This window comes from Cryptotermes secundus, unplaced genomic scaffold (assembly GCF_002891405.2).
Source record: "Cryptotermes secundus unplaced genomic scaffold, Csec_1.0 scaffold193, whole genome shotgun sequence".
In the NCBI taxonomy this organism is placed as follows: domain Eukaryota; kingdom Metazoa; phylum Arthropoda; class Insecta; order Blattodea; family Kalotermitidae; genus Cryptotermes; species Cryptotermes secundus.
In genome coordinates this window covers 326,232-342,333 of record NW_019731217.1, presented here as the reverse complement: position 1 = coordinate 342,333, position 16,102 = coordinate 326,232, and the positions used below count along the sequence as shown (strand labels likewise).

Below are 16,102 nucleotides of genomic sequence, written 5' to 3'. Positions count from 1 at the left end.
GAAAAGGAATCGGAGATAGGCACCATTAAAATGCTTACTAGCGTTTTTACTCTTCCTGTCTCATCCCATCCAGCGCTATATAAACTGCAGTCACAACAGTGTCGCTAAATAACCGAAGACGCATTCCATACAAATTACGGGATTGTACGTAGAAACAGTTTTTGTCATGCTGTCACCTCATCTCACCAAGTAACTTAACCAACACAAATGTCATAAGCTGTGAACCCAACGACCCAGGTTTCCTCTTGTTTTCTACAGACTTGCGGCGTTGTGGCTTTTCAAAAGAAAAACTTTGAAGTAATGAGTTGTGTTTGATATATGTCGTTTCTGTTGTTGCAGTGGCTTCTTCCGAGGAATCGCCCGTCGCCATGAAACTGAAGAAGATGTGGTTGAAAGCGCCGGTATCCGAAGACGGAGACACGAATCTAGGTAAATGTTAATTTGCAGCTGTTAGTCGCTCAGGGTCACACCGGCGAGTATTGTCACGTGTTGGGTATATAACGCGACAAATAACTTCACTCCGTCTTGGATATAGCGATTTTAGTCCACTCGCTCTTACATTTACACAGTTCACAATTACACCACTACTGCCATCTGCAGTATCACAATTACTTCTCCTGCTTCCATTCACTCCGGCGAAAGCTAGACTGCAACTGACGGGTTACTCGTTCTGTAGTAACTGGCTCAATACTCACTGACTAATTACTCACTACTAACTCACTAGCTCACTCACTTCTGACTACTAACTGACTCTGAATAGTGTTCGCTGCTCCTTATTTAGCCTCGGCACGGACAAGATAGAAAGCAGTTACGTGATAGGTACCGCTGTTGCCTGACGCCGTGTTTGCCGATAGCCGCCTAGCAACTCTGTTGGGAGTTGTTTACTGCTGCATAGCAACCGCGCCATCCCTTGGTCACGTCACCACCGGAAGGGCGGGGTGTTTACTGGCCTATTACCGTAGCAGCGGCAACTCTCCGAAGGTGTTACGTCACTGCTGGCGGCGGAGGGGGTGTCCTGCATAGCGCAAATACGTCAGAGTATTATCGAAAGTGTTAGAACGTACACCGATGCAAAAGACTACGCACCCTGCGTAATTTACGTAACATAACCACAACACAGCGGATGTGGGAATGAGTCATAAACATAAAAAAAACAAAACCGATGAAAGGTTTTGGAAGGAAGTGCCCGTGGTAGCAGTCGTCGAGCTGGTATGGCGGCAGTTGCCTGCACGGACTATGTAAAACCCACGAAAACCCTATTACGTTAGCCTCTGTGCCAGCCCAACCGAGCACCTACTGATTACAAGCCCTGTCACTGTACCAGCGTGTTCGGTGGTTGCATGGAACAGAATAATGAAAAGGAAATATTGTGGAAAGAAACGCTCGTGGTCGAATTTCAACTAGTGACCCGGCATTTTGTTAGAGGGACTGAGCAGTACCACGAAATACCTCAGCCAAGATAGTCGGTGCTGCCGCTTAAGAATTCGAACTTCCCACTTCCCGAATACTACTCATACTCGTCAGGAACTTTTCTGCTGAAAGCCAACTATCTCGAAGCCATAGGAAAATTTTCTGAGGAAGAAAACGTTCTACCGTGCTGCATTACAAAATTCCACACCACACATTCGTCTTCAGAGTGGTGCGTACAAACTCAGACATTCAGTGTGGCTGTTCTGCTCTGTGGATTCTGCGGTTACAACGAGTAATGTGACCCATTGTGTGTACTAAGTTCCGTTTATTAAGTCTCTTACTTACTTATGGAGCTGAGCCCTTCTTGAGGAGAAGCCAATTCTGCAGCTACCTAAGAATTTCCGAGCATTTATGGAACCGTAAGGTTCATTACCGCGTTCACAAGAGCCCTCCAGTGGTCCCCATCCGGAACCAGATCACTCCAATCCATACCATCCCATCCTATATCTCTAAGATCAATTTTTATATTCATCCACCTACGCCTTGGTTTCCCGAGTGGTCTCTCTCCTTCTGGCTTTCCAACCAATATCCATTACACAATCCTTGTCTCTCTCCCATTCGTGCTACATGCCCTGCCAACCTCATCCTCCTTGACTTGACCAATCTAATTATACTTGGAGAAGAGTACAAGTTATGAAGCTCCTCATTATGCAGTTTTCTCCAACCTGTCACTTCATCCCTCTTCGGTCCAAATATTCTCAACACCCTCAGTCTATGTTTCTCCCTTAATGTTAGAGACCAAGTTTCACACCCAGACAGAACCATAGACAAAATTATATTTTTGTGTATTCTAATTTTTATGTTTTTGGACAACAGACGAGAAGACAAAAGGTTCTGGTCTGAATAATGGAGCGCATTACCCGAGTTCAGTCTCCTCTTAATTTCTTCATGAATCAGGTTTTGATTTGTTATCGTCGTTCCCAAATATCTAAACTGTGCCACATTTTCAAAGCATCTGTTTCCTATCTTTATGTCATGATTTTGCTCTGCATTTTGGTGACGAGACAGCAACATATACTTAGTTTTCTCTATGTCTAGACCAACCTCCTTACTTCCGTCAGTTAAGTCTGTGTGTTTTTCTTTATAGTATCTACTAGGGAAAGTCAGAAATTATCCGCAGTTTCGCCATAACAACACATTAGGTTTGTCGCACTGCCTTCTTCGCATGCATGCTTAGAGTTGGTTCTACTGTGGCCACTTGATCGAATTTTGACCTTGATTGCGTCATTTTCCTTGATGCTGTGACAAACATGGCCGCTCCGCTAGCAGTTTGCACCAAGGATTAACAGAGAATGGTGATCCGATTTCTCTGGTTGGAAGGTGTGTCAGGGGCTGAAATTCATATGTGGGTTCATCACTATGAGCCAGAATCCAAAAGCCAGAGTATGGCGTGTAAACACCTGAGATCGCCAACGAAGAAGAAATTCAAGACCCAATATTCCGCGAGAAAGGTGATGCTAACCGTGTTTTCTGACTCAAAAAGGCCTATACTGGAAGACTACCTGGAAAAAGGGTGTACGATCAACAGTGTAAGGCACAATGATTTGCTGGCCAACAATCTGAAGCCAGCAATTCGCACCAAAACGCCGAGGCTTATTGTCGAAGAAAGTGTTGTTGTTGCATGACAATGAGCACTCACACAAGGACGGCCAGACCGTTGAAACCATTAACCATTTGGGTTTCGAGGTGCTGGAACACCCTGCCTACAGCGCAGATCTCGTCCCTTCTGACTGTCATCTCTTTGGACCGCTCGTAGATGGTTTACGAAGTCGTCGATTTTCTAGGGACAAAGAAGCGGTGCATAAATGGTTGCGCGACCAACCGAAAATCTTCTTGGAGGGAATACGCAAGCTTGTGGACCGCTGGACCAAGTGTGTTGAAAAGGAAGGAGATTGTATAGAAAAATGAAGTACTTGTTCAACCCCTACTTTTGTATATATAAATTGGAGAAACAAGAGTGCGGATAATTTTTTACTTCCCTACGTATATGATCACCCAATAGGTGCACATCATCGGCATAGACCAACAGCTAATGTGTCCCGTTTAATTTCAGTCCCACCTGCTTTTCGTGGACCTTCCTAATGACATGTTCTAAAGCAAAGTTGAAAAGGAGTGGCGATAAAGCATCTCCTTGTCTTAGACCATTCTGGATAGGAAATTTGTCAGACAAATGTTTACCTATACGGGCTTTACTATACGTTTCGTTTTCATTTAATTTCTTGAGATTGAACCTCTCCATATGAACTCTGTGCGTTGATTGTTTGCTCACCGCCAGTCTTTCCCTAACCTTTGCCCCCACCAGGTAGTGGTTAGTATCACAATCTGCTGGCCTGAATGATCGGACATCAAGTGAACTTGAATGCCGTTTCCTATCTATCAAGATATTGTTGATATGATTGCGTATCTTCCCATCAGGAGATGTCCAAGTAAATTTATAGATGTTACAATGCGGGAACATTGTACTTTTGACAGTAAGATTTTTTGATGTGGCGAAGTTTACTGCCCTAACGCCATTATCATTACTCTATGAAGTCTCGCTTTAAGAAAAATCATCAATGTCGTTTACCATGAAATTAGCATAATCTACGCTTTCCGGGCCAATTGACTTTGATTTTGCGTCACAGCTGCATTTTACAGACTTGTAATGCCAACCGCGTAAGCAACACGTTTTGGATTGTAGTTTGGTTTTACCACGTTTCAGATTTCGGCGAACGATAAATTTCTTTGAACTCTGTACACAAGGGTACATTTGTCCTCTCTGAAGAACGTGGTCTCTGTGGTATATTTTGCTGACATGCCCTTAAGAAAAACTCCGTGATTTCAGTCCTCAGGCGAACCATACCGACCGAGCGACCGCCGCTTGTCGGCGAAGTTAGTGCTAACTTTAGCGGATAGAGGTTGCGCGTGGCCAGCTCAACGAATCTCCACAACCGTTAATTTCGGTTTTCTAGACCGGATCCACTATTTCCTTGAAATAGCTCCTCGATTATTCTCACGAGGCTGAGTGGACCCCGTTCAAGACCCGCCACTTCTCAGAAAATCTGGTAGCACCGAGAATTGAACCCGGACCTCTGGATCTGTAGCCAGGAACTCTGACTACTAGAACACAGGCGGTCGGTACAGTTTGCTTGCGGACTAAAACCACGGAGTTTTTGTTGTAGTAGTAGTAGTAGTAGTAGTAGTAGTAGTAGTAGTAGTAGTAGTAGTAGTAGTAGTAGTAGTACAAGTAGAAGTAAAGGACAACAGGAGCGTCAAACAAGACAACCCGGTTGTGGGTGAACATGCAAGTGCAAGCACAGATGTGCGACGTTGTTAGGAACATAGATTCATGAATTAATGTGTTTCTACTTATTTGATTTTCCATCACATGTAGATCTTTCCAGTGACCGAAAGAGCGGTGTGTGCCGAGGGAAATGTGCACCTTTTAGAGAATGAATTATTTATAGGGAGCTGTACATCTGTTGCGATGAATAGCCGTATTGCCGAAGTGCTTTTGTTGAATAGGCAGTGGTGTCAATACCAGTACATTACTCTTGGTTTGAACTTCGTCAGTGGACTAGCATCTAGCTCCTGTTGCCAGCTGTGCAGTCGAATCAAGGATACCTAGCCGAGACTGGTTGTTTAGACTAATGCAATCCTGTTGGCTCATTAATTTTTTTAGCAAGGCAGTTGCTACCAGTGCGCAGTTTTGTTTCGTCGATTTATTTATGTACCATAGTGCCGTTTCGAAGTCTTGAGTTGAAACTAATGACACAGTCGCAAGAAATGAAGTTCATATGGGCGAGATTTTATGGACAAGTTTGGAAGTGAATCGTCTGCTGATTTCGCTGGAAGAACAAAGACTGGTTTAATTACTAAGCTTTGGAGGGCTAGTTTTAAGTTTTGTCTACAATCCACTTTTAAATGGGACGTCGTAGGTAACTGTGGAGCTGTTTTAATTACAGATCTTACTCCGTGTTGTCAATTTGCTAATAAGGAGTGGAGTTGGTGAATTCACTCGTCCGAGTTNCTCCCCATCTACCAGAGGTATTAGAGACTGCTGTTGGGCGGGAAACGTCCGTAATTTGGCTCAGTGACCTCCTTTGGAGATATGAGGTTCTTTTACGTGCCGTAAAGCTACGACACGGGACCCACGGCTTAAAGTCCCTCCCGGAGGACTTGTTCCCTAAATTTTTCCGCCCTTAAAAATTCGACTACCTCCGCCGGGTATTTGAACCCGCGTACTACGAGTCATGAGGTGGGAACGTTACCTCTAGACTACGGAGGCCGCTTATCCTCCACCTTTACTTGGCCTCGTCATTTAAATCTACTGTTCTTTGACGCAATAGCCATTCATCTGAACAAACTGCCTACGGAAGCTCCGGACGCGTTTTCTGTTCCCGTTCTTGCTCAGTTAGTGATTTTGACCGCACATGCCTGTCGTCAGTGTTACAGCGCATTGGTGAACGTTATAATGTACAGGTATGTCGCCTCCACAAACAGCGTGAAACAGGTGGCAGACAGAAGTCTGAAGATGGCTGCATGTTCTTCCGAAATGTCGATTGGCTCTCAGAGAGTTACACGGCGTTTTATCCAGTAATTCCGTCAAATTGAAGCTATCCCTATGCTCAAGTACCGCTCCATGAATACATACACGCATTCTTAGCCTGAGCAGTGCCTGGAGGCGAGTGGCCATCTTCAAGATCTGATCATGTAATTACTTCGGAAGGAACCCCCAGTACCCACTGGATAGGAAGCTGGGTGGGACCAAGGGTTCCCATCTTATTAAATGTCCAGTTTTCGGATCTCTGATCTTTATATCTTTATGATGTTTAGTGTCGAAATTTCCGATGATAGGTGGGTCCCTTGTCACCACGGCATGGCGCGTCCTCAAGTTGAGGATGGAGGAGACGCTCTCCAGGTTTGGCGGGAGCTGCAAATATATTGAATAAGCAGTTGCGGACATCCGACAAGGGGTGATCTTCCAACTGGGGAACAGTTGGGTGTGTGGCTAACAACTCCTCACCTCAAGAAAAAAAAATGTTACGGAAATGCACACAAAGCCTCGGACCTGGACGGATTCCTTGGACAAACGACCTAAGCTAAAGAAAATGGACATGAGATTCGGTACATGGAATGTTCGAACTTTGTACAGGGCAGTGGCAGAAGAAATCTTATTTTAAGTTAGATTTTCCGGGGTACAGGAGGTCAGATGGGATGGAGGTGGCGTCGCAACAGCAGGCGAATATACATTTTTCTGTGGAAAGTGGAATGAAAATCATGAATTAGGTACAGGTTTTTTCGTACATAAGAGAATCGTATCAGCATTTAGGAGGGTAGAGTTCGTTAGTGATAGGATATCATATATAATACTAAAAGGTTGCTGGTATGATATCATTGTTATGAATGTTCACACCCCAACAGAAGATAAAATTGATGACATAAAGGATAGATTCTATGAAGAACTAGAACATGTTATTTGATAAATTCCCGAAGTACCCTACAAATATTTTGTTTGGAGATTTCAATGCCAAAGTAGGGAAAGAAGACATTTTCAGACCAACGATTGGGAATGAGAGTTTGCACGAAATTGGTAATAATAATGGAGTTAGAGTACTAAACTTTGCCACATCTAAGAATCCTACTGTCAAAAGTACAATTTTCCCACATCATAACTTCCATAAATTTAGTTAGACATCTCCTGATGGGAAGATACACAATGAAATTGACCATATTTTGATAGATAGGAGACGGCATTCAAATATACTTGATGTCCGATCATTCATGGCAGCAGAATATGCCATTAGGAAGGTCCAGGAAAGCCAGGTGGGACTGAAATTAAACGGGACACATCAGCTGTTGGTTTATGCCGATGATGTGAATCTACTGGGTGATAATGTAGATACCATAAAAAAAACACACAAACTTAATTGACGCAAGTAAGGAAGTTGGGCTAGAAGTAAACACAGAGAAAAGTAAGTATATGTTACTGTCTCGTCACCAAAATACAGGGCAGAATCGTGACATAAAGACAGGAAACAAATGTTTTGAAAATGTGGCACAGTTCAGATATTTGGGAACAACGATAACAAATAGAAACCTGATTCAGGAGGAAATTAAGATGAGGTTGAACTCGGGCAATGCTTGCTACCATTCAGTCCAGAACCTTTTGTCTTCTCGTCTGCTGTCCGAAATCATAAAACTTAGAATATACGAAACTATCATTTTGCCTGTGGTTCTGTGTGGGTGTGAAACTTGGTCACTGACATTAAGGGAGGAAGATAGACTGGGTGTTGAGAATAGTTGGACCGAAGAGAGATCAAGTGACAGGAGGTTGGAGAAAACTGCATACTGAGGAGCTTCATAACTTGTACTCTTCTCCAAGTATAATTTGAATGATCAAGTCAAGGAGAATGAGGTGTGCAGGGCATGTAGCACGAATGGGGAAGAAGGGGAATGTATATAGGATATTGGTGGGAAAACCAGAAGGAGAGAGACCACAGGGAAAACCAAGACGTAGGTGGGTGGACAATATTAAAATGGATCATAGAGAGATAGGATGGGATGGTATGGACTGGATTGATCTGGCTCGGGATAGGGGCCAGTGGAGGACTCTTGTTAACACGGTAATGAACCTTCGGGTTCCATAAAATGCTGGGAAATTCTTGAGTAGCTGCAGAATTGGCTTCCCCTCAAGAATGACTCAGCTCCATGAGTAAGTGTCGAAATTTTAGAAAGACTCGAAGTTCCTTGCCAAGACTTATCGACTAAGTATCGATATGGGCAACACGTGTAATTTCTCACTCGGGTTGCAGGAGGCTTGTTGTTACTGTGTATGTTGCCCGTTGACAGTCTTCGAATTGTCGTTTTTCCCACAATTTTTGTACTGTCGCTTCGACAGCAGTTCATCTACAGTGGGTATGTAGTGCATCGCAGTGAACCCAGCATTCCTTAAGTACACACAACTCAAGACAGCTTCCCTAGTGCTACAGGATGTACCATTCCCGGAACAGGGTAGTTGGCGTATTTGCATACGAAACCTATTAATAAAGTAAGTTTCACTTCTTTCACCGTAAATATCCAACCATCAGATTCGGTTAAAGATTTTAGCTGTTTTATGATTTTTCCTCTAAACTTTCAGCATCCGTAAAGCAATGACGTATTTGATGTATTGCGCAGAGAAAGCCTTCACTTAAGAAAGCATTCAGTGTTGGTGGTTCCTTGGATCAGACGAAATGGCGCACCTAAACCTTAGATACTCGTAATATGATTCCTTCGTTGGATGGGAATTAGCGGAAAGCATCATTTTGCTTGTTTAATATGCCCAGTTGCGTTTGTTTGTTTATCGAGTGCACCCTTGCGCTATATCAGATCGGCATGGGTAGACAGTGTAAAGAACTTTACATTAGTATACATGTATTTCGCATTGTGAAATACAGAAAAGCACAAACGCGTCCAACAGTTTGCCATCTGATGAATTTTTAACTGTTTTGATTGGAAATTTGTATACCAACTGAAGCTGCCGATGTAGTAAGCCGAGAACGTGTTGGTAATTATCGTCCATTATGAATTATTTTTTGGGCCCTGTTGTGTTTCATGTATTAAAGATGTAATTGTGAGTCGACAACACAAGAATTGATTGTAAACCGGAATTGAAATCTTTTATATTCGGCTATTTTTATTTACGCGTGAAAATTGATCCATTTTAATATATCAGTGACATGTATTTGTAGACCACCTAATGATCTCTGCAGGTCGAAACGTGTAGGGGCATGTAAATAAAAGTAACCGAATATTAAACATTTTAATATCTGATTATAATCAGGATATACTTTTCTAAGTTCAGTATGAAGCCCCTATGTGAAATGTGAGCCCTTGATTGCGTAGACACACGGCAAAAGCAAACGCCAAGAGTAACCAATGAACCAGAACAAGAAAAGAAACTTAAGAAAACAGAATAACCCGTTTTCAGTCACTAATTTTTTACCCCCTCCTCCCTAGTCCTGATAGTGACGAGCTGGACGGCCCGGAGATTTTTCTGTTCTCCACGGCTTACAGACCGGTTTGGTGCATAATTAAGTACAGGGAGAATTTACCTTCCTCTTGGAATTACATTCTGTTATCCTCTGGTAAAAGTTCATGTAAAGACATCCGTGTACAGGCCGTGGAGGCCGTAGGGTTGTGAGACGTCGAGGTTCACAAATTTTTTCTAGGCAGTCGGCTAACAGGTAGAGGTGAGTCTGTCAGCCTTACGCGCCGGCCGTTGTCTACTCCCCAGGAAGATTTCTGGTACTCATTTCTGTTAGAGGCTGAGTCGACCCCAGGACCTTAGTGCGACTGGAAGGATTAGGTAAATTTAAGGTGTCAGTGACCTCATCGGCAGTCGAACCCACGACCTTTCGGCTTGAAGCATGTGCCTCAACGAACTATGCTACCGCTTGCCTCAGATACGGATATAAATACTTTGTGGTGGAAAGTCATAACATCACATATTAACTATTACAGTTAGATGTTATTATCTCCAGTAAGAGAACTTGGTTGGCACGTGACGAAGCTAATATTTTTTATCTTAATTACGAAAATCTTGAATTGAGGGTAGAAACTTGGAGAAACCCATAAGGGCATATCGTTATATCATAAGGTATCTTTGGGCGGAACCTCATCGTCAGCACAATTATTTCTGCTTTTGCATTTTTGATATTGTCGCGTGTTTGCTAGGCAGCGCGGCAAGACATAATGTGGGTGTCGGATTTGAACGAATATTATATTGACAGTCACTTTTACACCCACACTTGTAACGTCTTCGGACTTTTCTTCTTCAGTGCTACAACACTCTTCCACCGCTGTTCTCCGTGAAGTGTCTTCTGCTCTGCTCGGAGCTCAGCTGTTCTTGGTCACTTGTCGGATACGAACTGTCTCCTCCTAAAGTCGAATACAGACTACTGGTCTGAGTCTCATTTTACGACCGGCCGTCAGTCGGCCAGTCTGTCTTGGCATAAAGCACACATCTGGGGCTTGCGACCAGATCTTTATTACTGTTTGACAGTTACCGTCTTGTTTTTTGTGAGCGCCCTCTTTGACGAGAGGACTGGTCTGTCTTTTGTATATGCTGCTGGCCCTTGCCAGGGCAGTTTTTCTCGGTTCCGAGACCCTTGGTACTCGAGACCATACTCGTATATTACTGTCTCAAATTTGAGACTTCTCTTTTCGTGGCCTCATACGACTCGCAGGGTCACGGTGGAGGTATTCGAACGCGCCTCCACACGGGCCTCCTGTTTCCCAGATGGACTGTTATAACTTGCACTCCGACTGAATAAGGGACACCTTGTCGAGGGGTTGATTTAGCCCGCTGCTATGCAAACGCTGCTTCAAGCAAGTCGTTACTGCTGGAATACGTGTCTGCCTCAAACAATTCGTTTGTAACGGTGGAAACGCCACTGTTAGACTTTTATTTCCGGGGCGATTTCCTTGGCTTCGCTGCCTAGGAATTGCTAGCCGTTATACAGCAATGGATGCGTTCTGATTCCAAATATTCCGGCTCAGGGCGGCACGCCATAGTATAATTGATGAACGCTTGTAGGCCTACTGCAGTGTAAGAATCCTGTTACACTTGACTAGAAGCATACTGCATTAGTTACCGTGGCCACTGAATTGCTTAACGATGTTTTGCGAAGTATGTGCTTTATTTAAGGGTCATATAACAACAGTATGATTATGGGCAGTAAATTGCAGAGACTGGAGAACGAATCGGTCATGCTTATACTTTCGGCATTCATCAGGAGAGAGTGATTATTCCAGATTTTTGGCTTGGTGGAGTTCCAGAGTGTCGCACATGAACTCTGTTGATGATTTCACCTTCTTTGCAGATGCAATTGCTTTAGAAAGCCGAGTTGATTTATGGTAGGTTTGTAGATTGCAGGACATTGTTTTATTTATTTAAATAAATATCCTAATGAAACGCTGTTGTAGAACTTGTGTCTTATAACCGCTGTCACTACCACAGTCAATAAGTTCGTGGAATGGCCGCATAGCGTCGTACGGGAATTTACTGCCAATATGTTTCAGCAGTGTATCAACGTTGGCAGACTTGCATAGCGGCCAACGGCGACTATTTTGAGGGCCGATGTGGGTCTGCGTAAGTGTATGTGAATTCCTTGTAATATGATGTGATAAGATTTGAGGCTTTCACGGCGGTGACTATGAAGAAAGCAGTTTTCTGGGATTTGGCACCGTGTATATGTGGTGTTAACCGACGTTCCTCCGAAACGTCGGTTAACACCACATATACACTGTGCCAAATCCCAGAAAACTGCTTTCTTCATGCTGTGATAAAACGACATTCCACGAACTTAATGACTCTACCACGTATATCTGACAGCATACAGATTTCATAAACCATTTGGCAGATCATTCATTTGGTACCGAACGGTAGCTGTAACGCTGTATATTCGTATTCTGGAAGTGCGTGGTTCAGATCTCGTCGAAACACCGACTTTCGTGTCTGAAGTTTTTCTGTTATGCTTTACTTGACGACGCTGTCATTATTATAGGCTATATAACGTCGAATTATTGGATGATGAGTGGATAATGAATTAGTAAGGATGTGGAAGGAGCTTGAGGCACTGTCTCAGCACAGAATCCCTTGCCTTAGTGTCCATTTAAAGGCTGATATGATGTGGTGTGATTTAGAATCTGTATTTCACCTATCCCATTCCAGAGAATCTAGGTGTCAGTAATGGTTGTTGCTATGTTTAGGGACGTGCAGGTCCAGTTTTCCAGTGGTATAGAAGTGTCTTGTTGCGTTGTTCTGTAAATTTTTCTGAAGCCAGAGAAGCAGATCAGGAGCCGGGTCATGTTGCAGTTCGAGATTGTTAAACGTAAATACAAATGAGGAGTCTGATAAATGAAAGAAAAAATTAATGCCAGGAAGGGACCGTTATATTGTTATTAGCAGGGCCCGGATTTTGATGACCTGAAAGTATTTATAAAATGACCGAAAAAATTCAGAAAATGACCTAAAATATGACCCAAAAATGTAATATGCAGGGCCCGGATTTTGATGACCTGAAAATACTCAAAAAATGACCGAAAGAATCCAGAAAAATGACCTAAAGGAGAAGAGAAAGAACACTTCGCTTCCATGTTATTCACATTTCAGAAAACATATGAAGAAAAATTCCCTAAAATGGCCAAAAATTACAAGAAATACCCTTAAAAGTAAAAAAAAAAATACCCAAAAATTATCTCCCAAATGAAAAAAAATGACCTTAAACCTAAAAATGCCAAAAAATGACAAAAGATTATCTACAAAATTTACATTTCTGTAACCAGCAGCTCATATCCGAGATTTATATATTTAAGAGCATCGCATAGGATACAAAGAAAAAGAGATGACATGTCATCAAAATCCGGGCCCCGTTTATTAGAGTGTGTGATGTTAACAGCTGCTGCCATCACTGGTTGTACATATGAATAGGAATCCTTACGTCCTTAAGCATGCTAAAATCATGCGAAATTAGCTAGTAGATAAAAAACAAACAAAAAACAAACTCCGTGATTTTAGTCCGCAAGCGAACTATACCGACCGAGCGACCGCCGCTTGTCGGCGAAGTTTAGTGGATCATTCGGCAATATATATCAGAATTCAAGTATTCTGGAGCAAATATGACAGATCAGAATTGCATTAACGAAGAATTTAAGCGCAGACCAAATTCACGGGACGCTTGCTGCCCCCAGTTCAGAATACGTATACTGCAATATCACGTGTTCTTGTTTGTGGAACTTGGCATCACTGCAAGGAAATAGGTTTGGGGGTACCTGAGAACAGAGGGCTGAAAAGGCTTTGTTTGTCATCACCTTTACACCTTAGAGTTAAATTCGAGGTAGGTCTGTTGGTCCAGTCCTTCTGAATATGAAACTGAAATCAAAATTGACTAGGTTTCTCAAAAAATCTTTTGTTGTTGTTTTGAGGTAATTTAATGAAAGTGTTTTTGTACTTTTTCGCCTCGTAACTCCAGAACCGTTCAACTGATTTTGTCCAGCCCAACCTTTTTTTTTTCATTTATAACAGCGTAACACAACGATTGAAAATTTAGAGGCAATAACAACGAACTCGCCAGAACGCTAAGCATCTATTTCTTCAGCGTTAATTTAATATTTATGACTACTCAGTTAAACCCATTGCACATATGAATCCCAGATGGTCCCTCGGGTTATGTACTTCTGTGTTACCAGGCAGTAGACTACTGAACCGGGATATCTAAAGGAGTGTAACAGTGTCCTCCCGTGGAGAAAATCCTGCTACCGAAATGTAAGTCGAGCTACGTGTGGTATTCATGCATTCATTGCCCGAAGTGCATATATTGATCGCATTTTGACGTGGTTGTACCTCTCCATTTGTATATTTCATCTCGAAAATTGCGCGGCAGTCGGAATGAAATTTAGTAGTAGGGTCGTGTACTAAAAATTGCAGGACGAATTTGAACTTGGTGGTTCTTGGGCCAAAACGGCCCATCGTACCTACAGAATGCTGATACATAACATGAAAATATGCATGTCGTCATGATCGATAATGGTTTCTAGGGAATACCTTTCGGCGTTGTTTATATTACACTAAACACAGTAGCGTAGTTGGTTGAGGCACTATGCTACAAGCCGGAAGGTCGCGGGTTCAAGTCCCGATGAGATCATTGGATTTTTTTTTTCAATTTACCTAATCCTTCCGGCCGCATTATGGCCCTCGGGTCGACTCAGCCTCTAACAGAAATGAGTACCAGGAATTAAATAATTTTCTTGGCCAGTAAAGCGCGGCCGGTGCGTAAGGCTGACAACCTTACCGCCATCTTTGAGCCGATTTTCTAGATAATGTGGGACCCTCAACGTCTCACAACCCTATGGGCCTTCACGGCCTGTTACAGGGATAGCTTTACTTTTTTTTTACTTATAAGGAAATATGTAGTTTGCCTTCATGCAGTATTCTATAGATGCTGTTTATAAGCGGCCGTCAGCATCTGCAATAAAGAACAAGTTTCAATGAGAAACGCCTCTGGCAAATTTATGTACTCCTTCGTACTCGCTATACAGGGTGTTTCACGACTTTAGGGCATAACTGCAGGAGGTGATTTCCTAGGTCTTTGTGATCAAAAAAGTTCATATAAACATGTGTCCGAATTTGGACGGTTACGGATTTATGGACGGTTTTTCATTCCCGTACACGCCCTCGTGTGAACCGCGTCTATCATCCGACGGGTCGCTAGTTTTAGCCAGCTACAGACAGAGCGTTCTCGTTATCTCGACACGAGGTACCTAAGGCGTGGTGGGTTGGTATGTACCTGCGCGGTTCACAACCGAGCGGCAGCTTGTGTTGCGGCCGGCCGTGGCATTTTCGAAAATCAGCTTTAAGCATCAGTAAATTCAAATTAAAGATAATTTCACGAAGTTAACTTTACATTCATACTTCAAATGTATCATGTATTATGCTGGTTTATTATTTTGTTCCGTTTATTGTCAGTAATCGTTACCTTCTATTCTGAGTTTAAACCGGTCATAACTCCGTAACCGTCCAAAATCGGGCACATGTTTATATGAACTTTTTTTGATCACAAAGACCTAGGAAATCACCTCCTGCAGTTATGCCCTAACGTCGTGAAACACCCCGTATTTTGAATTTAATTTGTGTTTGATATGTTAAAATATCGCGTATAACCAATACAGTTGAGTGTACCGCAAACCATCAATGAATATGAGCATTGAAAAAGAATAGATTGTGCCACCGTTAGGGAGCTCAGCAAGACAACAGATATCAGCCGGAGCTCAGCTGACAACTCGCAATTCGTCCCTTTTGTGGAGTGAAGTATACACAGGGTCTTTCGCATCGTATTTCATAGCGCGCACGCACACCCATGCAAAACAGGACCTTGCTAAAATTGAGCCTGGATTAGAGGCATTCCAGGCTTCATGGTGTGGAGTTGGGCACAGGGACGGCGTAACTTGCCAAACATACGTGCGTACGTAACGACAGAAACTGAATCGGGAAACTTAGAGGTTGGGAGACCTAGCTGATGTTAAAATGGAATCGAATGGGTGTGAATATTCCATACGATCCAGTGCACCTACCGGTTCCATAAAGGGCGGGGAATTTCTTGTCTTGACTAGCTGAACGACTGTTGGCGCGTCGATTTAATTATATGGGGAACATTGAAACTGAGGTGGTTTTGAGACTTCTGCTTGTATGAAACGAGTCCAAAGGCAACAGAGGCATGCAGAAACACGACACCCTCCCTTTCATATAACTACGTGGCTCCGAGTGGAGTCGAATTCGGCCGAAGGATATCCGCCCAGCCAGAGTCATCTGAAGGCTGGAAATTAGTAAATGAGCACTGCTGGATTATCGATCGCACAGAAATGAGGATGAAACAGAAGAGACTACACCAACACAAAGCAGTCACCAGCCGTTCTCGTTTTAAGACATGACATGAATTCGCGACAGAGCGGCTTGCGTCAGCGGTAACGCATTTGACTCGCAGTGAAGAGATAGCCGGTTCGAATCCTGGCCTGAGACTGACTGTCCCGGCAGTCACAGTACGCATTCCCTCCGGATAAATTCCGAGGTAATGCCATTATATAGGCTGTGATAGCTTTCTCCAGCACCCCA

At 43.1% G+C, this 16,102-nt stretch overlaps 1 protein-coding gene across 5 annotated transcripts in view; it reads left to right on the top strand.

The window, feature by feature from the left end:
* LOC111866421 (metastasis-associated protein MTA3) overlaps positions 1–16,102 on the top strand; it is a 267,249-nt gene that overhangs the window by 134,159 nt on the left and 116,988 nt on the right. For all 5 annotated transcript variants that reach the window (XM_023855357.2, XM_023855355.2, XM_023855356.2 and 2 more), the window contains exon 4: positions 340–429. In XM_023855357.2, the coding sequence (XP_023711125.1) occupies positions 340–429 (90 nt within the window). The remainder of the gene's footprint in view (positions 1–339; positions 430–16,102) is intronic.